Genomic DNA, 23606 nt, shown 5'->3' with positions numbered 1-23606 from the left:
TACCTACAGACACATGAAGGAAGGAAGGAGATGACGGCTGCAATCCAATTACAGAGAAAATTCTGGTTATCAGAGAATTGCCCATCAGCTGCCTGGATTGAGGACAAGGCCGCTGCAGACTAGAGGGAAGATTCTCAACAATCAAAACATCTATTTCTAATGCATAAATTGTGTCTGTTTGTAATTTACTCCCTCTCTGTCAGAATTCAGACTGAATAGGCAAAATAAAGCAGCAGTTTCTCAAAACCCTTTTTTTTCCCAGCTGAAAACAGGACATTTTTCAGAACTAAAATTCTGCAAAAAAGTAACCATTTTACAATTTTTTGTACTTTTACTTTATATCCATGAATAAACTCCTGGCATGTATACAGCAACAGTATCACTTCTCAGAAAAGCTCCACCTTTTATCATTAAAAAGCTGCCCGTAAACACTAGTTTAGTGGCTTTGCCTAGGCTGAGATGATGTCATCAGTCTGCTGCAGGTATGAGGAAGCATTTCCTCAGTCTCCTCTCCCCCAGTGATCAGACTGTACATTCTAGTTTTGTAGCAGGTCATGTAAACACAGCCAAGAACTGCACAGACACCAGGATTTACATGATTGTGTCATCTCTGAGCCGGCATATCTGTACAGGAATAGATGGCGATCCTGATTGAGGACTTAAAGATGGTGCTGTCCTTCTGGACAGAAGGCATTGTCGGGGGGAGTCCTATGATCTCCGAGATCTCCACACTGAAAACCATCACTTAGGCCAGCCATACATGGGTCGAAATTCGACTGATATTTTGTCCAGACCTAAGAATAATAATTGGCGATTTTCACTCTGTTAGAGAGTCAATGACACCGGACGATTTTTGTGGTTCCTCCCCTTTTCTGTGATCGGGCATGTTGGAAAATTCGTGAAAAACTACCAATTTTTGACTCAATGGTCAAATCATACGATAGTTTTTCCGAAAAGAATATGCGCATGAGCCGTGACCTGGGAGGAACAGAAGTTTTGCATGTTATATGGGGTGAACTTTATGACTTAGTCGGCCGATTTTCAAAATTGATGGCACCATCGGATTACCGATCGAATTATATTTTCGATTTTCGGACAAAAAAAACTGTTCGGAATTCGAACCATGAATGGCCTGCATTAGAGGGCGTTCTGGTGAAGCCACTGTCAACTTGAAGATTGGTAGCAGTGAAAAGGGTACTGGTATGCTCCCTGTATACTGGGTAAAGAGGTGACCGTGCGGGAGCGTGTGCTCAGGTAAGTAAACACTTGCCTTACATTGACCACCAATGCTTGGGGGGGGGGGGGGGGGGGTAACAATACACCAATGTTGGAGGTTACTGACACCAATAATAGGGCTGATTTTACTTCCATACAAGTCATACACCGTGATGCAACACCCATGTCGTTGGCCCACCCCTCCTGGTGGCATGTTGCATTTTTCTTGCTACCTTCAAAAAGGCATTCCCCCCCCCCCCCATTTTTAAAGCTGTCAGCTATGCGTCCTAATTCCGGCACATTGAGCAGATTCATGTGCCAAGTTCATTCTCTCTGCATAAAGTTTGATTTAATAAATACACTTTTATTGAAGAGATTACGCTCTGATCTTCTGACAAGGAATTCCAACCAGCTGAGAAAATAAATCAAATTCTAGACATTTTCCCAAATCCAGCAACCATCCCGATGGAGGTTCTTTGTCTCCAGACCTCCCCAGGACGATGCAGGGTGTAGAGATAATTAGCGGTACAGTCACTCCTGGAGCACGCCGACGAGGAACCGTTATCATCGCGACGCTCTGTCAGCCTTGGCGCCTGGCGCAGGTTCTGCATGGAGAATATTGGATTTCTGCATTTTCCATGGATGGTTCTGAGGTCTCAGGGGAGTGGGGAAGGTTCATCAGAGCCTTCCAGCCGTTCCCAGTGAGAGCGCCGAGCCTCGCCACTACATTAATCTTCCAGTGACAGCGGTCCAGGTGCACTTGTCACGCCAAGTCACCCGTGCAGAATGGCTCCCTCGTGAAATATGGAAACATCAGACTGCAGCCACCGAATCTCGCATCAGACTCCACAATAGAGAATCCACCAGACGTAGCATTGCATGCATACTATTGATTGGTGCTGCTTTGTAAGGCGCATCCCAAGTGTCAAGGACATTTCACAAACCTGTCCTGAAAAAGGGGGGAGGGATCCCTAAATCACTGCATTCCCATAAATATGGGGCCTTGAAAATTAATTAGGCATAATATTCACTCACTTTTCTACAATCTGAATTTTAAATCGATTGCAGTCAGATTAGGCAGGCTTTTTACAGTGCTTCCAGGCACAGGTGCAATTTATTGTCAATCAGTGACTCTCTCTGAGGACTAGAGAAGGCAGTGCTGGAACCGGAGAACACCCTGATCTCACAGGGTCCAAAAGCAGTGCTGTTCTGAAAAAAAGAGGATCGCAGCAATTCTACAGGTTCATGCAGAGCTACATGCGATGAAGGTCAGCAGGACAATTACAGCCACAGCAGCAATTATATAGCTCTGACATATTCCATAATGTCGTACAGAGAATAGTGTACCAGGCACATCAGTCTCTGTACCAGAGGAGCTTACACTCTAGTGTTCCATTACAGCCACTTATTATACACTTACATAGCTCTGACATATACTGTAGTGCTGTACAGAGAACACTCAGCCAGGCACATCAGTCTCTGCACCAGAGGAGCTTACACTCTAATGTCCCCCCACAGTCACACACTATTATTATACATGTATATAGCTCTGACATATACCGCAGTGCTGTACAGAGAACACTCAGCCAGTCTCTGTACCAGAGGAGCTTACACTCCAATGTCCCCCCCCCCACAGTCAAACACTATTATTATACATTTATATAGCTCTGACATATACCGCAGTGCTGTACAGAGAACACTGAGCCAGTCACATCAGTCTCTGCACCAGCGGAGATCAAGCCCCAAACGTATGATCAATATATCGGACGAATGATTGCCCGGTTGTTTTTTTGCATGCTAGTCTCATATTGAACATGAAGAGGCTACTAGAGTTACGAAAAATTCTCGTATGACAAAAATACAACTTCGGAAACAATGGAATGTATTCTTTCCTTTCTGAGCATGCGCGGTCTTGGTCTTCCAATTGTTTTCGCCAGAATACTGTACAGAAACTAAATCTTACAATCTGGTATCAAAGCAAAAAAAAGTCATGTTTTTCCCTTCGAATAATTTCAGATGAAAGCTGTGTACTAGCAATCACATTATCATATGATCGCTTCGGAAGCGGTATTTTTTGTCCAATTTTCTGATCATGTGTACTAGGCTTTACACTCCCAGTTACACTATTATACGTATAGCTCTGACAGATACCACAGTGGTGTACAGACAACGTTCAGCTAGTCACATAAGAGACTTACACTGGAGGAGGTTTTGAAGTGCTTTTGCATTAAAAAAAAAAAAAAGGCGCCTGAAAAACTCAAGAAAAATGCTTCCCTATGCAAGTCAATGTATATTTTCATACTGGGGTGTTGCGCTTCTGTTGCGGTGTAAAAAAACTCCTGCTGGAAGCATCATTGGAGCAGGTTTGTTCAGTTAAAAAACACCCCAAAAAACGCCTCTTATTGGAACCAATAGAAAACGCCTGAGAAGTGTTGGCGCAGTTCGTAGGTCATGTGTCCTTTAAAAAAAAATGCTCAGAAAACACAGCAAAAAGCGCTGCAAAATGCGCCAAAAAAACATATGCATTTGTGCGGTGGATCAGTGTGAAAGTAGACACACACAGATGTCTGCACTATTTAATGCCAACGCCAAAATGCCTAATATAGAGCATTCTTTGCAATATCCCGGTCTAGCTTGCAAGTCGAGCTTGTGCAAAGAACATCAGGCAAAGACAGGTGCTCTTGCTGCCATCTGAAGTGCATTCTCCATATTGGCCAGCAGAGAGCAGCACGGACACGCAGGGCGCCAGTGGAGGATTATCAACATGTAAGAGCTAAATGAAGAAACTACAGAATGAGAGCGGATTAGTGAAAGGGAGAGATGAGAATGGCGAGAGCCTCATTACAGCACGAGGATGGAGAGAACAGGAAACCATGGTGTGCTGATGGCAGTTAAAGGAACAGGAAACCCAGAATACAACATGCGATTCTATCACCGCTCTGCTACCAGTAGAAGTATACACCAATCCCCGTATCTATATACAGAGAAGTATATCTGCTAGGTTGTTGCTGTTCCATGATATCAGGGGAGGGGCTGTCTGGGGGATAAATAGGGAGAAGCAAGAAAATTGTTCTCCCGCAGGAACAGAACTCTATTTTGGGCATTTTCAGTTTAATTACTTGACCTCTAAAGACAACCTGGGGTATTGGGTATGTCTATGTTCTTCATTTAAAATTGTAATAATGGAGCCATTTAATAAGGAATCTGTTGAACAGTCTGTCTCTACATATAAAACTATTTGGAAGGAGTTCTCATAATGCAAAAAAAGAAAAAAAAAAAAAAAGAAAAAAAAAAAAAAAAAAGGGACGTGTATAATATATATATTTAAATAAATAAAAAACACACACATACAGTGGGGCAAAAAAGTATTTAGTCAGCCACCAATTGTGCAAGTTCTCCCACTTACAAAGATGAGAGAGGCCTGTAATTGGCATCATAGGTAGACCTCAACTATGAGAGACAAAATGAGAAAAAAAAATCCAGACAATCACATTGGCTGATTTGGAAAGAATTTATTTGCAAATTATGGTGGAAAATAAGTATTTGGTCACCTACAAACAAGCAAGATTTCTGGCTCTCACAGACCTGTACCTTCTTCTTTAAGAGGCTCCTCTGTCCTGCACTCATTACCTGTATCAATGGCACCTGTTTGAACTTATACTGTTATCAGTATAAAAGACACCTGTCCACAATCTCAAACAGTCACACTCCAAACTCTACTATGGTGAAGACCAAAGATCTGTCGAAGGACACCAGAAACAAAATTGTAGACCTGCACCAGGCTGGGAAGACTGAATCTGCAATAGGCAAGCAGCTTGGTGTGAACAAATCAACTGTGGGAGCAATAATTAGAAAATGGAAGACATACAAGACCACTGATAATCTCCCTCGATCTGGGGCTCCACGCAAGATCTCACCTCGTGGGGTCAAAATGATCACAAGAACGGTGAGCAAAAATCCCAGGACCACACGGGGGACCCAGTGAATGACCTGCAGAGAGCTGGGACCAACGTAACAAAGGCTACCATCAGTAACACACTACGCTGCCAGGGACTCAGATCCTGCAGTGCCAGACGTGTCCCCCTGCTTAAGCCAGTACATGTCCGGGCCCCGTCTGAAGTTTGCTAGAGAGCATTTGGATGATCCAGAAGAGGATTGGGAGAATGTCATATGGTCAGATGAAACCAAAATAGAACGGTTTGGTAGAAACACAACTCGTCGTGTTTGGACGAGAGAGAATGCCGAGTTGCATCCAAAGAACACCATACCTACTGTGAAGCATGCGGGTGGCAACATCATGCTTTGGGGCGGTTTCTCCGTAAAGGGACCAGGACGACTGATTCATGTACAGGACAGAATGAATGGGGCCATGTATCATGAGATTTTGAGTGCAAACCTCCTTCCATCAGCAAGGGAATTGAAGATGAAACGTGGCTGGGTCTTCCAACATGACAATGATCCCAAACATACCACCCGGGCAATGAAGGAGTGGCTTCGTAAGAAGCATTTCAAGGTCCTGGAGTGGGCTTGCCAGTCTCCAGATCTCAACCCCATAGAAAACCTTTGGAGGGAGTTGAAAGTCCGTGTTGCCCAGCGACAGCCCCAAAACATCACTGCTCTAGAGGAGATCTGCATGGAGGATGGGCCAACATACCAGCAACAGTGTGTGCCAACCTTGTGAAGACTTACAGGAAATGTTTGACCTCTGTCATTGCCAACAAAGGATATATAACAAAGTATTGAGATGAACTTTTCATATTCACCAAATACTTATTTTCCACCATAATTTGCAAATAAATTCTTTCCATATCAGCCAATGTGATTGTCTGGATGTTTTTTCTCATTTTGTCTCTCATAGTTGAGGTCTCCCTATGATGCCAATTACAGGCCTCTCTCATCTTTTTAAGTGGGAGAACTTGCACAATTGGTGGCTGACTAAATACTTTTTTGCCCCACTGTACATATATATATTCCATGTGCAACGGTAGTAATGTGGGGTGACACATGAAATAGTTATCACATCTGAGAGAACCAGATACAAGCACCTGTCCCAAAGTATCTCTACGGTCATCAATGGAATGTGTTTTTACCAACTTTACCTATTGGCTCCTAGATTGGACCAAAAGTCTTTGGAATTCGACATTAGTTTGCCAATCCATTATACTACTAAGATTTACCAGTAAGGTCTCATCAGCTGCCACCTTTAAAAGGACTATTCCAAAAAACATCAGTTTGGCCTACAAACAACAGAGAAGAACTAAAATGGAACCAAGATCACGCACCCAAGTTTTACCCGCCATTCATGGCGGGGGATGACAGTCCATTAAATGCCAAGGAGACAATTTTCTCTTAAGCCGTACAAATATTAGTTGAGCGTCAGTTGGAAGTTATTGTCACACCCAAATGGCATGATGGTAATCTTTTCCTTCAGTCTCTTTGCAAATTTAAGCATACCATTGGACATGTTCACCAGATATCCCGTCCTAACCAACCAAGGAATGCACAGAGCTCTTCAGCTAGTCTTACTGTCACTGACCTCTATGTGCTGATCGGATATCACACACACTTATCGGAAGCTGCGGATTGTCCACAAAGAACACACATATACACAGTATGGCCAAATGTTGACCATGTGACCATTGCAACTACAGTGCCTTGAAAAAAAAAGTATCCATACCCCTTGAAATTTTCTACATTTTCTCATTACAACCAAAAACGTTAATGTCTTTTATGTGAGAGACCAACACAAAGTGACACATAATGACAAATGGTTTTCACATTTTTTTCAAATAAATATCTGAACAGTGTGGCGTGCATTTGTATTCAGCCCTCTTTACTCTGATACCCCTAACTAAAATCTAGTGGAACCAATTGCCTTCAGAAGTCATCTAATTAGTAAATAGAATCCACCTGTGTTTAATCGCAGTATAAATACAGCTGTTCTGTGAAGCCCTCAGAAGTGTGTTAGAGAACATTATGGAAAAAACAGCATCTTGAAGGCCAAAAAGGAACACACCAGACAGGTCAGGGATAAAATTGTGGAGAAGTTTAAAGCAGGGTAGGTTATGAAAAAATATCCCAAGTGTTGAACATCTCACAGAGCACTGTTCAATCCATCATCCAAAAATGGAAAGAGTATGGCAACTGCAAACCTACCAAGACATGGCCGTCCACCTAAACTGACAGGCTGGGCAAGGAGAGCATTAATCAGAGAAGCAGCCAAGAGGTCCATGGTAACTGGAGGAGCTTCATAAATCCACAGCTCAGGTGGGAGAATCTGTCCACAGGACAACTATTAGTTGTGGGCTCCACCAATCTGGCCTTTATGGAAGAGTGGCAAGAAGAAATTCATTGTTGAAAGAAAGCCATAGGAAGTTTTGTTTGCAGTTTGCGAGAAGCCATGTGCAGGACACAGCAAACATGGAAGAAGGTGCTCTGGTCAGATGAGACCAAAATTGAACTTTTTGGCCTAAAAGCAAAACGCTATGTGTGGCGGAAAACTAACACTGCACATCACCCTGAACACACCATCCCCACCGTGAAACATGGTGGTGGCAGCATCATGTTGTGGAGATGCTTTTCTTCAGCAGGGACAGGGAAGCTGGTCAGAGTTGAATGGAAGACGGATGGAGCCAAATACAGGGCAATCTTAGAAGAAAACCTGTTAGTGTGCAAAAGACTTGAGACCGGGGTGGAAGTTCACCATCCAGCAGGATGACCCGAAACATCCAGCCAGAGCTGCAATGGAATGGTTTAGATCAAAGCATATTCATGTGTTAGAATGGCCCAGTCACAGTCCAGACCGAAATCCAATGGAGAATCTGTGGCAAGAAAACACAGACGCTTGAGCTATTTTGCAAAGAAGAATGGGCACAAATTTCACTGTAGATGTGCAGAGCTGGTAGAGACATCCCCAAAAAGACCTGAAGCTGTAATTGCAGCAAAAGGTGGTCCTACAAAAGTATTGACTCCGGGGGGGCTGAATACAAAAGCACCCCACATTTTTCAGATTGTAAAAAAAGTTTGAAAACCATTTATCATTGTCCTTCCACTTCACAGTTATGTGCCGCTTTGTGTTGGTCTATCACATAAAAACCCAATAAAATACAGTTACGTTTTTGGTTGTAACAGGACAAAATGTGGAAAATTTCAAGGGGTATGAATATTTTTTCAAGGAACTGTATATGGGCTTGCTGGACATTCTATTGCAAAACCATGACCATAAATATGGGAGTGCAGGCCAATGTTTCTTTCACCCCCCCCCCTCTTCCTACTGCTTTGGGGCTATAATAGCCTCCACTCTCCTGAGAAGACCTTCCACCACATTTTGGAGGGCATTGACAAAAGAACATTGATAGGGTCAGGTACTGATGTTGGATGAGAAGACCTGGGTCACAATGGCATTCCAATTCATCCCAAAAGTGTTTAGTGAGGCTCAGGTCAGGACTCTGAAGACCACTCAAGTTCCTCCACCCAAACTCATCAAACCAGGTCTTTGGGTAGGTGTTCAGTAGAGTTGAAATCAAGGCTCAGTGCAGGGACATGCAAGTTCCTCTACAGTAAACTGGTCACACCATGTCTTCATGGAGCTGGCTTTGTACACAGGAGGTACAGCCATGGTGGAACAGAAAAGGGTCTTCCCCAAACGTTTGTCTACATTTTGTCATATAGTGTAGTTTACTCAACTGAACTGTTCACATTGAACGATCTTTTGGATTTGTGTATGTTTCCCTCCATTCCAGAGAATGAAGTAGAGACATTAACAGAACATCGCCATTCTGTCATGAGCGATCAACATCAAAACGCAATTGGCAGCAGTCAGAAGAAAAGCTCAGAGCTTAACAGCTCAAGATACCTTCAATGGCCCACTTCCATTGGCGGCAGTAATCAGTCACCATGCAGTAATGAGAAGGCAGTGCCCTTCTTATAAAAGCCACCCAGCAGCTGCTGGACAAACTTAAGTCTTGGGACAAAGACACGCTGGGACTTTTAGTCTCCCAACTACTGAAGAACCAAAAATTACCCAGCGGTAATGCATAAAGAACACTGCGCTCTCCTCCCTCTCCTCCAAATGCAATCAGCGTAGCGTCTGCCTCCTGCAGCTTTAGTAATTACCGTCTCTTTTCATCCGCGCCTCCTCTGACACCAGACCTCGGGCCCGCTACCTCCCCTCGCTCTGTAATTACAAGCTAATAGTTTCAAGGGTTTTTTTTTTCTTCTCTTGGGTCCCAGTTCAAGCACCAATTCCCTCCTCCAACACCGCCCACCCCCCCAATTCCGCTCCTCGTTAATAATACCCTACAATGTACGGCACAGCGGGGAGCCAGGGTTAAGTCACTGGAGTGGCAGGACCACTTCTAATATCCCCTCATCAACCGCGCAAATTTCTCAACAGACCAAAAATAAACCCTTTTGTTGCCGCATTGGCTGGAAATATACCACAGTCTGCACTACTGTCAGAGTGCCCAACAGGAGGAAAGTCTGCCTCCATTCCCATCTGTGTATCATTTATCCAGATAGCAACCAGTGGCATAGTTATGTAGTTCAGGAAGGAGCAGAGTATTTCAGGAGAGGAGAGTTATAGAGGAAGGAGCAGAGTCCTCCAGCAGAGCAGAGTATTTCAGGAGAGGAGAGTTATAGAGGAAGGAGCAGAGTCCTCCAGCAGTGCAGAGTATTTCAGGAGAGGAGAGTTATAGAGGAAGGAGCAGAGTCCTCCAGCAGCACAGAGTATTTCAGGAGAGGAGAGTTATAGAGGAAGGAGCAGAGTCCTCCAGCAGTGCAGAGTACTTCAGGAGAGGAGAGTTATAGAGGAAGGAGCGGAGTCCTCCAGCAGTGCAGAGTATTTCAGGAGAGGAGAGTTATAGAGGAAAAAGCGGAGTCCTCCAGCAGCGCAGAGTATTTCAGGAGAGGAGAGTTATAGAGGAAGGAGCGGAGTCCTCCAGCAGTACAGAGTATTTCAGGAGAGTTATAGAGGAAGGAGCGGAGTCCCCCAGCAGAGCAGAGTATTTCAGGAGAGGAGAGTTATAGAGGAAGGAGCGGAGTCCTCCAGCAGCGCAGAGTATTTCAGAAGAGGAGAGTTATAGAGGAAGGAGCGGAGTCCTCCAGCAGCGCAGAGTATTTCAGAAGAGGAGAGTTATAGAGGAAGGAGCGGAGTCCTCCAGCAGCGCAGAGTATTTCAGGAGAGGAGAGTTAGAAGGAGCCGCAGAGTCCTCTAACAGAGTATTTCAAGAGAAGAGAGTAAAGCCTAGCACACACGGGCCGAATGTCGGGCGGCAGTGACTGGTTCAATAGAAACCGGCTGATATTCGGCCTGTGTGCATGGCAGCCAGTCTGACAGAAGCTGACCATTCAGCTGGCTTCTGACATAAGGGCATGACCAAAAAAAAAGGTCTGCCGATCGATTGAGAGCGCTGACCAGAGTGTTCCGGTGAGGCAGGGGGTATGCCAACATCGCATAGATAGCACAGTCGTTCCTTCTGAGCGGTCAGGTTTTTTTTTTCCCGTTCAGCCTGCTGGGTTGAAGAGAAAAAAAAAAAAAAAACCACACTAATGGTGTGCACTAGGCTTTAGATAGAGGGAGGGGCAGAGTTCCCAGCAGTGTAGAGTATTTCAGGAGAGGAGTGATAGAGGAAGCAGGAGAGTATTTCAGGAGAGGAGTGATAGAGGAAGCAGGAGAGTATTTCAGGAGAGGAGTGATAGAGGAAGCAGGAGAGTATTTCAGGAGAGGAGTGATAGAGGAAGCAGGAGAGTATTTCAGGAGAGGAGGCAGAGTATTTCAGGAGAGGAGGCAGAGTATTTCAGGAGAGGAGGCAGAGTATTTCAGGAGAGGAGGCAGAGTATTTCAGGAGAGGAGGCAGAGTATTTCAGGAGAGGAGTGATAGAGGAAGCAGGAGAGTATTTCAGGCGAGGAGTGATAGAGGAAGTAGAGTATTTCAGGAGAGGAGTGATCGAGGATGTAGAGTATTTCAGGAGAGGATGCAGAGTATTTCAGGAGAGGATGCAGAGTATTTCAGCAGAGGAGTGATAGAGGAAACAGGAGAGTATTTCGGGTGAGGAAGTAGAGTATTTCGGGTGAGGAGAGTTAGTAATACAGTAAGGTTTGTGAAACATGAATATTGGGGAAGGGTGACGCTGAACATTCATGACGACATTTTACTTCTAGTCTTAGGTCAGTAGCTCCAGATCCAGCCGGAACGCTCCTTTGGCAGCAGCCAGCATGGCAGAAGATTTGTGCATACATTCCAGTTATCACGCAGTACAGGACGCTGAGGTATTGCCAATAAAAGCTGTACAAGTCAGCCATTGTGTGCAGCGCCTCTGGCGTGTTCTCTCCTCTCACTGCTGACACCTCGTCTCGTGTCCTCCGCTGGAGGAGAGGAATCGGCCCAGAACCCATCATTGCCCAGAAGGGAGGATATCAGGCCACAGCAGACAACCACGCCATACTGCTTAAAGGACAACTCCAGAAAAATAAAGAATGGCCACATGGTTAAGACTGTAGCACGGCAGTTCCGGGTTCAATTTCCAGCAGGAGTTTTATACCAGCTGTGCCGTGTATGACTGTAGGGGGAATATTTGAGTGCAAGCTCCTCTGGCAAATGATATTGTGCAGCACACAAGCCCTTTATAACAGGGTTTCTAAGTGGAATTCATAATTAAAAAGTCCACTAGGCCCCATAACACTGTTTCCAAACCAAATTTTTGGAGTATTAAACAGTCTCTTGTCATGAACTAATAATCATGTGATCCTAGACAGTTAGATCACATGATCTCTGGCTACCAGCAGAATGGTAGCTTTAGTCATGTTAGAGGTGGAAGGGTGTAGGCAACCATGGCACTCCAGCTGTTGTGGAGTCCCAGGAGGCATTGCAAGACTGACAGCCACAGGCATGACTCGGAGGCACGATGGGATGTGTAGTTCTCCCAGAGCTGGAGAGCTGAGGTTGCCTACCCCTGCAAAGGGGTACAGTCTTCCCCTGTATGGTGGTTTTGCAGTAAATAGATGAGCTCCGGCCAACCATAGTGCATCACTACTACACAGGGCACGGCTATGCACTGCAACAAATGCATCCATATTGAATTACAAACTGTACACAGAAATAAAAAAAGGAACAAAGCCACCCTTATCTCATCTAAACATGCAACAGTTTGATGTAAATACACAACTATCAGAGCCCCTTAGGTAGTTAGTCCGTAGGCAGGTGCCCTGTTTGCCATCCTTTCATGTCACTACAACAATGTAGATTGTGCAACAAGCAACCCCCCCTGCACTGTGTAATCTACAGAATGGGGGGGGGGGGGGTAGGGTTGATGGTCTGATTATACAGTGTAATTAGATAATACCCCCATCCCCCCCTCCTCCGCCTCCTCACACACACTCTTCACCTTTGTGTTGTACAAAGTCTGATAATAGCCACAATGACATCTGACAATAATTACCGCCCCTGCCGCTTACACAAAGGGGTTAACAGCAGCTCTGCTGTCCAAACAAGTTCAGCTCCAACATCTGCCCAGATCAATAGATGTCAGGGCTATGAAAGGCGCAGGGGCCCGGCCACCGAGGGCCAACGCTGACCACTACTTAAAAGGGTCAGTCCACAAAGTGCTGGTTATGCTATATATGGAATCCAGTCAACTGCTTGGCTTTACACCTCTGACAGCTGCAATCTCACCATCACAGACCACTCTGGAGTCTCACTTCTGCTGCTGTCACAGAGGCATTTCAGTTTCTCTCGTTACATTCTACACAATATAACATAAATTTGGCTTCACACCCATGTGTTAGGAAAGGCGCCCCCTACAGACCGGTGCCCACATAGGTCACCTGAGCCTCACACATTGTGATGCTCTCCATCGGAAAACAAAATGATCGCGCAGGTCTGGCGTTTTAAACATATCTTCTAAATGCAACACGTTAAACACGCATGCAAGACAGTGCTGCATAGTGTGAAGGGGGCTTAAAGAGAAAATCCAGCAGGGATGGTGGGAACCTCTTATGATGAACACAGCAGGTGTGCAGACCCAAGAAATTGAAGTGTACAGAGCTGGGAACTTGGCACAGTGATGGTGGGAGCCTTTCACAGTGAGCACAGTAGGTTTGCAGACCCATGAACTCAGTGCAGGGATGGTGGGAACCCCTCATAATGGACACAGTAGGTGTGCAGACCCGGAATTAAGCACAGTGATGGTGGGAGCCCTTCACGGTGAGCACAGTAGGTTTGCAGACCCATGAACTCAGTGCAGGAATGGTGGGAAACCCTGATAATGGATAGTAGGTGTTCAGACCTGGAATTCAGCACAGGGATGGTGGGAGCCCTTCACAGTGAGCCAGTAGATTTGCAGACCCATGAACTCATTGCAGGGATAGTGGGAACCCCTAATAAAGGACACAGTAGGTGTGCAGACCCGGAATTCAGCACAGTGATGGTGGGAGCCCTTCACGGTGAGCACAGTAGGTTTGCAGACCCATGAACTCAGTGCAGGAATGGTGGGCACCCCTCATAATGGACACAGTAGGTGTGCAGACCCGGAATTCAGCATGGTATTCTAAAACATTCGGGATCTGGAGATGACCGATTTGACCAATCATGGAAACCTTCTGATAATGCACACAGCAGGTTTGTGAACCCGGAAACCCAGAACAGAGATGGTGGGAACCCCTCATAAAAGGGGCACAGCAGGTTTGTGAAGTGGCTCCAACTACTATCTGGTCACCTGGAATTTGCAGATAGCAGATACAAATGCAGAGTCTGAATAGAGTCCTCTACTATTAGATTGTAAGCTGTTTGTTACAATGTATGTCCACTACAGCGCGCCGTCACAATGTTGAAGCAAAGAGAATATCAAGGTCAGAATAATAGAGGGATCATTTCCAGGGTCCTCATACAGATAGGACGTGCCGAGGCCACAGCTTGAGATCCAGGTACGCAGTCCCGTGTCTTTTAGATCTGATCCACAGACGAGTTTTGAACGCACGGGATCTGGAGAGGATTGGTTGGCCAATCCAGTTATTTGCTACAAAATATGGCGTGTTGGGTATATCTCAGCATCCAATCCAGACGATGACAACGCAGACACAAAATCATCCAAAACACACACAGGAGGTGTTTACAACATGACTGACAGGCACTGTGAGAAATTAAACCGGGAGCCAAAACGTTTGGCGCATAGAAACGCTTAAGTGTTAGAAAAACTCAAAAGCATGTCGACACCTTCACACTCCATCCTAAAAACAGGCACATGTGTCCATAATCCAAACTGGAGGACTGTCCTGAGGGGGGGGGAGGGGGGGGGGGGGGAGGCAGAACAGCTGGGAGCCGGCGACTTTATGATTTAACCTTCATTTGTATAGCGTGAGCATATTCCACAGCGATGTACAAAGACATATCAGTCTCTGCACCAGAGGAGCTTACACTCTAAGTTCCCACCACAGCTAATACAAGATTAGTATACACTTGTATAGCTCTGACATATTCAGAGAACATGGATCCAGTCTCTGCACCAGAAGAGCTTACACTCTAATGTTCCCCCCCCCCCCACAGTCACACACTGTTATTTATATAGCAGGCTATCCCCCCTTCAGTCTATTATGAATGCTGCTAGACTCGTACACCTTCCCAACTGATCAGCGATTGCTGCCCCTCTCTGCCAATCCCTCCACTGGCTTCCACTAACCCAGCGTTTCTCAACTCCAGTCCTCATGGACCCCCAACAGGTCATGTTTTCAGGATTTCCATTATTTTGCACAGGTGATTTGATCAGTTTCACTGCCTTAGTAATTACCACAGCCGTTTCATCTGAGGGAAATCCTGAAAACATGACCTGTTGGGGGTCCATGAGGACTGGAGTTGAGAAACACTGCACTAACCCAACGTATAAAACTCAAAATACTAACCACAGCTTACAAAGCCATCCACAACACTGCCCCTAGCTACATCACCAACCTCATTCACAGATACCGCCCAAATCGTCCGCTCCTTCCATGATATCCTCCTCTCTAGCTCCCTCATCACCTCCTCCCATGCTCACCTCCAGGACTTCTCCAGAGCCTCTCCCATCCTCTGGAACTCCCTACCACAGCATGTCCGGTCAGCCCCCACCCTGTCTACCTTTAGGAGATCTTTGAAAACTCACTTCAGGGAAGCCTACCCCACCTTCACCTAATCATCCCCTGCAGTTATCACCTTTTGTATCACCTCCCCCTTCCTTTAGATTGTAAGCTCCAGGAGCCGGAACCTCCTATTCCTTCTGTACTGAACTGCATTGTTGCTGTATTGTCTCCCTTTGTATTGTAAAGTGCTGAGCAAACTGTTGGCGCTATATAAATCCTGTATAATAATAATAATATATAAATCCTGTATAATAATAATATATAAATCCTGTATAATAATAATAATATATAAATCCTGTATAATAATAATATATAAATCCTGTATAATAATATATAAATCCTGTATAATAATAATAATAATATATAAATCCTGTATAATAATAATAATAATATATAAATCCTGTATAATAATAATAAATAATAAAGCAGAACAGAGAACACTGAGCCAGACACATCAATCTGCACACCACAGGAGCTCACACTCTAATGCCCCCCCCCCTCCACAGTCACACACTTTGACATACCACAGTGCAGTACAGAGAACGACAAGCCAGTCTCTGTGCCAGAGGAGCTTACACTCCACTGTCTAACTACAGTCAGTGGCAGGGCACCCGGCAAACTATATACAGACACAGGAAGAGACATACAAACCCAATACATGTTGACTCTTGCTGGGAATTGGAGCCAAGACCACAGCGCTTTAAAGCAAGGCCGCTAAGCACTCAGCGGGGCTGAGGTATGGATACAGACACATGCACACACCTACAGATTTTTACACGCGGAGGTTTGCACTCTCCTATACATAAAATATTCATGGAGAGAATATATAATGAGGTGTAGAAGAGGGAGATGTGCGCAGCACGGTTAGATGCCTCCGGGGCATGCGAGGGAAAAATAAGAGGGGGGGCTGTGATGCTTATCTCTGGGTAATGAAGGGGAGGGGGTTATTCTCCCAGTCTCTCTGTCACACACATTCCAATTAACTTCTCCACAATAGGATGAGGAGGGCAGGCACAGCGGGTCGCTGGCATCTGTGACGAGCCCTACAGGCAGGATGGGGGGGTGCGGGGCATGCTTGGGTTTTGGGTCAGAGCTTGCCATCTCCTGCCATCATCACTGCCACCTTCATACAGGTGAATGCCCGCATTTTATCACCATTGCTGGTGGAACAGATGACGCAAGGCACCGCAAAATGACACTTTCAGCAAGAGCGCAGTTATTTCTGTAACATTCCAGCAATTTTTTTTTTGCTTGCTGTGTGTTCCAAAGCCTCAATGACCATTTCATATACTGATGGCAGTTAGCATCCTTGCCAAAATGATCACTGTAGTCACCCTATCACCAGAAGTGACCTACACACTCAAGATCGCAGTGCCACAAAAAAGACCATGTGACAAGATGGGGACAGAGTGTTGTCACCCAATACTGGACTGCCATACAGAAACAAAAAGCACAGCTGAACAAAAAGGAGGTCCACATGACAACACAGAATCACAATTGGAAGGCAGGGATACAGCATTGTCATCCTATCACAGGAAGTGCATGAACAAGGACTCAAATGGCAGGATCAGCAGGGTTTTTTTTTTCCCCACTGCCACCTTCATACAGATGAATGCCCACATTTTATCACCATTGCTAGTGGAACAGATGACGCAAGGCACCGCAAAATGACATTTTCAGCAAGAGCGCAGTTATTTCTGTAACATTCCAGCAATTTTTTTTTTCGCTTGCTGTGTGCTCCAAAGCCTCAATGACCATTTCATATACAGATGGCAGTTAGCATCCTTGCCAAATGATCACTGCAGTCACCCCATTACCAGAAGTGACCTACAGACTCAAGATCGCAGTGCCACAAAAAAAGACCATCTGACAAGATGGGGACAGAGTGTTGTCACCCAATACTGGACTGCCTTACAGACACAAAAAGCACAGTTGAACATAAAGCAGGTCATTTTTTGGCAGAGAGGTGTACTGGGGGGGGGGGCAGTAATGGGACTGTAATGGCAAGGTGGTGTTGGTCACCGATTGTGTGTCCAGTTTCAGGTTGTTAATTGCACGCTGTCCAGTGCTGAATCAGTCATCCTCAATTAACCGAGGGCCTGCGCACATCATGGCTTTGCGTACAAATGCATCTTCCTCATTAAAATGTAATGCAAGATGCGTACTCCGTGCGTTTTCTTCCTAGGAAACATATGGGAAATATGAGCATGTTACTTGGAAAAGGCACTAATTAAAAGCACGCGTGCTGGGAAAAGAAATTTAATAAAATTTTACCAAAATGCACACAGGAGTTTAAAAAAAATGAAAACGCACAAATACAAAAAGCACCATATTCTAAAAACTAGAATTCCTATTCTGTGATCCTGCATCGTAGCGTGCAGAAAAAACGCAAAGATGTTAACCGGCCCCAAGGGTTTGGTAACATGACAAACGACTGCAATCTAGTTTCTCCTCCTGATTTGAAGGAAAAAAAAAAAAGTTCTAGAGACGGTCTTCAGACCTCTCTTAAAAAATGCTAAATTTTAAAGTGCGATTATCACCGGCGCGCTTGTAAAGTCTTGGTGATAATTGGCCGGGGCAAGGCTACCCAGTCACTGCCAGATCCAGCTCATTTATTGGCTAATTGCCGCTCCACCCCTCCCAACCTTATGTTATCAGTGTGGAAAGACCATAAATCAGACAAGTGACCAGCCCCACCATTGTTTGGTGACCCAACGCGCCCATCTTGTCACCGCCTTCTCGCTTTTCAATGGACCCATCAATAAGGCATCTGGAGAATGGTGGGGGGGGGGGGGGTCACACGTGCAGGAAAATCCTATATTGGGGGCAATAAAGAGGGCTGAAATGTTATACTACAAAAAAAAAAAATTGCCTGTTCCTCCATCAGGGAGCATTTATTGTGTTTGCGCTTCTTAGACACGGCTGCCGAGACTGAATGCCAACTTTCGTTAGAAGCCATAAAATCCCAACCTACGCCGTTCAGATGTGACCAGTTGAGTTTATGAAGACCAGAAGGGCGGAGCCAAGGCCTGGGCACCCACGGCAAGGACTGAAAATAGGTGTTTGTTATAGAGTTGGCTGTATCGGTTCGTAGCACACGCCACCCTCATCAGGAATACTTGATTGGTGGGAACATATTCTTTCAGAATTCAAAAATAATTCAGTCCAGTCTTGGGGAGGTAGGGAACCCAAACTTCCATTGACAATGGGGAAAAAAAAAAAATAGACCACAGTATTGTTGAAACAGTATGCCGGCAGCGTCGGGGCCATACACAGAAGATATCCCCTCTAGATGGAATATCACGGAGGTATCTGCAACGATAGCACATTCGATTCTTCACTCTGCTACACAGAAAATTCCAATATTATCCAGCTGGCTGGAAAATCTTCCACAAGCTGGAAAATCTCCATGACCAATATGAAGCGTTCCCAGTCTCCAGCTTCCCGTATCTCTCACTTTCCAAGAGATCGAAATGAGAAGCACTGCACCAGGGGGTTGAATCTGTGTTGTAAACCTTGTAATCCTATGGTAGGTTTTCCTGCTGCCAGAAAACGATGTTCTGATTGGTTGCTATGAGTAGTCACAAAGTGAGCTGTAATTGAAGCCTAAAGCAGCAGTTGAGGAGCGATCACATGACAGGTTGGCAGTTGAGGGTGAAGACACTGAAGGATCTAGGATGGCTGTATCCACTGCGCCAACATATTCCATAGCATTGTACAGAGCACTAATCACATCAGGCACTCCTAGAATGTACACCATAATGCCACGATTAGATGGAAGCCAGTAACCTCCTGGACCGATTTGTGTTTCTTGCCGTTGGGCGACTTTCACAATCCAGAATTTCATAGATGTAGAGCCGGAGGGTAAAGTGGATCCAGGGCTTCAGTACTTTAAGAGCAGCGCATAACCTGCTACTCTGCAAACAGCATTTAGAATGTAATGTAACCCAACAACATGTAATATATTGCAGCTTACCAAGCCCTGAATGTGGATTCTGCATTCATTTTTTTTCCCTTCATACCTGGTGATCCCACCAGTAACACACTTCCTGTTCTAAGGTGGCAACGCTCTCTCTCAATGTATGGTATCCATGGATAGCGTTGTCACCCTAAGACTGGGCTACAAGATACCTCTCTATATCATAGGGCAGTGGTTGTCAAGAGGTATAAGTTGCTTCAACTGCGGACTGTGAAATCACCAAAGACCAGCCAGCTCAGAGCCATGACCAGGGACGGACTAACCATTTGGAAACTCAGGCACTGCCTGAGGGCCCGGGGTCAGTAGGGGGCCCCATGAGATGCCCTGGTACCTTTTTCATAGGCTTTTTTGAGTTTGGGCAAGGACACAGGGGCCCCATGATCCCCTATTGCCCGGGGGCCCCATGAGCTGTCAGTCCACCCCTGGCCATGACACAGGTTCAGTATATCCAATGCTAAAGAAGATTGTCAAATACTGCAGACACATTGGAGAAGAAGATGATCAGAGATGGAGGACATGTTGCAGAAGACTGGAGATATGTTACATAAGGCTACAGCCGGGGACATACAGAAGACATGGAAAGGCGGAGGACATATTACATGAGGCCAGTAGAAATGACCTCTTTTACCCCTTTATAAATCAATCCGCTCATGGATGGCTTGGGTCCATGGGCCACACCACAAGTGCCAAAGGGCCACATGTGGTCTTTGAGCTGTAAGTTGAGCACCAGGGTCAGAGGATGACTTGTGCTGTAGTCCTAACTTACTTCCTGATAACAATGGATTTCTGGCAGGATCAACAGGTATTTTTGAGCACTTATTGAACCGATATAACAAAACACTTTCAATACAACAGTCAATAGACCAAACGGGCAGCAAATAGGAGAAGGTCAATGTTTGAGTTTACACACACCGCAGCACCGGAGGAGGTCTCCGCAGCCACCTTGGCCCTCAAGGCCCAAAGGCCATCTGGTGCCAAAGGGCAGGACCACGGCTCTGCAGAGCGCTCTCACGTTTGTTGTGAAACATGACGCCTCTCGCAGCGAATGAGTGAAGGTAGAAAACAGGAATCTCCACAACAGATTCTCTCATTTCCCGATCCCTATCCGGCCCTCTATTAATACTTAATTATACCTCTGGCACAGACTCGGAACCTTAATCCCCGACTCCACCCACCTCCACGCACAGGTACGGGAAGCTTCTCCTACCTCAAACATGACATTCAACTTCTCGGACGCTAATGCAGCCCAAAAACAAAGAAAAAAAAAATAAAATGTTATAATACAAGGAATGAAAGAAAAAGTTACCAAAAAGTTGAATGAAGAGTGTGGCTGGCATCAACCATTCAAGGCCAAAAGTCGGAGGTTTGGTACAATGTAAACACACGGATACCGGTACAGCCGTCATAATAGAAGTTTGCATTAAGTGCAAAGTACAAAAGGAAACATAAAACATTCACACACCACATACAGAATCTACCCCGCACACGGGATAATCGCCACAGAGAGGATGCTGCACACATAGGATACCGCCATATCAAGAAAACCAGAAATATAAACACTCACGAGTCCATGCCATTTTTCTTTTTGGCACAATTTTTAACAATTCCATCACTCACAACACATGTAAACAACAAAATGTTGGTCTTCTAAACTTTATTTGAACCATCCTGATGCATGAAGAGCGTGGCCTGCATCAACCGTTCAAGGCCACAAGTCGGAGGTTTGGTACAATGTAAACACACGGATGCTAGTACGGCCCGTCATAATAGAAGTTTGCAGTAAGTACAAAGTACAAAAGGAAACATAAAACATTCACAAGGGTAAATATTACACACCGCAAATAGACATCACCACATACAGAATCTACCCCGCACACGGGATAATCACCACAGAGAGGATGCTGCACACATAGGATACCGCCATATCAAGAATACAACATGCATTCAGGATACCGCCACGTACAGAATCCACGATACCAGAAATATAAACACTCACAAGTCCATACCATTTTTCTTTTTTGCACAATTTTTAACAATTCCATCACTCACATGTAAACAACAAAATGTTGGTCTTCTAAACTTTATTTGAACCATCCTGATGCATGTTTACCAAAAACAAACAAATAAAAGCCCACACACCACACTCATTGTATCACTTTATCAATGGCTGCATCATCTGGTTTTATAAATCGTCCAATAAAAACAAAGGTTGTGAACCTTGCCAGATCATGGATCATGCAACCAATGCGCTTAACCCAAGGTGGAACTAAGCCAGCGGAAGAACTACAGGTCCCAGAAAGCCCTCGCTGCTTGCATAGCTCTACCTGATCGCTTCTTGCATTAGATCAGGAGGTTATGACTGTGATATGCTGGACGCAAGTCGCCTTAAAGGGACAACACAGACAGCGGAGAGGAGGCTCACCTTTCATGACAATGGGAAGCCCTTTGTGTCACATCGGCCAGCTCAGAGCCATGACACACAGATCCAGCCAGGGGTGAGTCGCTGCACTGATCTGGCTTCCAGCTCCCCCTGAGCAGATGACCCAGCGGAGGGGCGGAGCCAGTCCCAGCCTCTGTCTACAAACACCTGCTGCTCTGTGTCCACACCCAGCGCCTCTATCTCTCCCCTCCACCGCCCGCCTGCAGCCAAACCTGTGGCCACAAACACACTGACAAAAGGGATCAGATTTCAGCTGCTAAAACACAAACTCCCTCAGCAGTAATTAGGCTTCAAAGAGGCCGGGTTAACCCCTTTCACAGAGGAGATTGTGCAATTCCTTGAAATCCGACACGCCGCTTAGCCTACCCACAGACGCGAGACGGCGGTCGCAGGAGATGGACGATTTTGGATCCAGCGTTCGCCTGATGAAAGCCTGATTTTGACTGAAGGTTGCAGGAACTATTCATCTCTGGAAACAGAATTTTTTATCTTTTTTTTTGCAAACGCGTTTTGGGGCCTCTGCTGCTAAAAGCAGTCGGGTGACCTTGAGTGGGCATTGGATGCATAAAGAACCCGCCTGCATTGTGTTTGTGAATGCAGCCTATTCCTGTGTGTGCGTCGAGGTGCGTTTGTTTTCAGGGCCCATTCAAACTTTCCTGTACAACGCCATTTTTCTTATTGGCACTCCAGCACACCTTGCTGATAGTCGCTACGATGTGTCGCAGGGCAGTACACTAATCTGCACTATCAGCAATGTTGCATGCAGGATTTTTGGTCCGTTCAAATCAAAAAAAGTCTCCCCAAACACACCACGTGTTAATGTGCATCCATTTAGGGCCTCATTTCAATGACCGCAGAGGGCTATACAGTGTACAAAAATCATGGTGGCGGAACTACCAGGGTAGCAAAGGTCACACTTGCGTCCGGGCTCTGGCATTCTGCCACTGTGGAGGGAGGGGGGGAGGGGCAAGATGGCAGGAAGGGGACCTAGTGCAAAACATGTGAAAGAGTCCTGCAGTGGGACCATAATAAAGGGCCCCATGATGGGAGTGAAGGCCCAAAGCCCTGGAGGAAAGAGCCCCAGAGGCCTCCTAGTTGCACCTCTACTGGCAGACATGAGGGCTGTAAACACATCCAGGTGGTTACATCTGTAGAGAAATTGATAAGTGTCTGCTCATGTGTTCAGGGCCGCTCATCCACCTATGTGCACATATAACCATTTCCATATGTTAGTAAATACATTTATTTTATTTATTTCAGGTACTTATATATCGCCGTCAATGTATGCAGTGCTGTATATATATTATACATTCACATCAGTCCCTAACCCTCAAGGGGCGTACAATCTAAGGTCCCTAACTCACATTCATACATACACATACTAGGGACAATTTAGACAGAAACCAATTCACCTACCAGCATGGCTTTGAAGTGTGGGAGGAAACTGGAGACCCGGAGGAAACCCGCACAGGGAGAACATGCAAACTCCAGGGTGGTGGTGCTGTGGTTGGGATTTGAACCCACGACACTAGTACTTCCAGGCACTGCCAGGAAGTGCTAACCATTTAGCCACTATGCTGCCCTACATACAGCCATGTTGTATAACCAGGGGCGAACTGACCATTTGGAAACTTAGATGATGCTAAACCACCTGAACAGAACTGAAAGGGGCGGGGCCAGGGACAGTCAGGCTGGGAAGAAAAGGGCCAGATCGCGGACTGACCATTTGGAAACTCGGGCACTGCCCGAGGGCCCGGGGTCAGTAGGGGGCCCCATGAGATGCCCCTGGTACCATTTTCATAGGCTTTTTTGAGTTTGGGCAAGGACACAGGGGCCCCATGATCCCCTATTGCCCGGGGGCC

At 45.7% G+C, this 23606-nt stretch overlaps 1 protein-coding gene across 5 annotated transcripts in view; it reads right to left on the bottom strand.

Moving 5' to 3' along the window:
- Nucleotides 1–23606, bottom strand: part of GSE1 (Gse1 coiled-coil protein) — a 555158-nt gene that overhangs the window by 63632 nt on the left and 467920 nt on the right. Inside the window, exon 1 of one of the 5 annotated variants that reach the window (XM_089693989.1) lies at nt 21727–21830. The exons of the other annotated variants lie outside the window; for them this stretch is intronic. Within the exon in view, the coding sequence (XP_089550115.1) occupies nt 21727–21733 (7 nt within the window). The 5' untranslated portion in view covers nt 21734–21830. Of the gene's footprint in view, nt 1–21726; nt 21831–23606 lie in introns of those variants that run through there. 5 annotated transcript variants of the gene reach the window in all.

The sequence above is a fragment of the Staurois parvus genome, unplaced genomic scaffold, assembly GCF_062004578.1.
Source record: "Staurois parvus isolate SC_StPar_1 unplaced genomic scaffold, SC_StPar_1.0 ptg000646l, whole genome shotgun sequence".
Taxonomy (NCBI): Eukaryota; Metazoa; Chordata; class Amphibia; order Anura; family Ranidae; genus Staurois; species Staurois parvus.
Note: the sequence above shows the minus strand (reverse complement) of the source record. Positions and strands in the feature narration are given on the sequence as shown.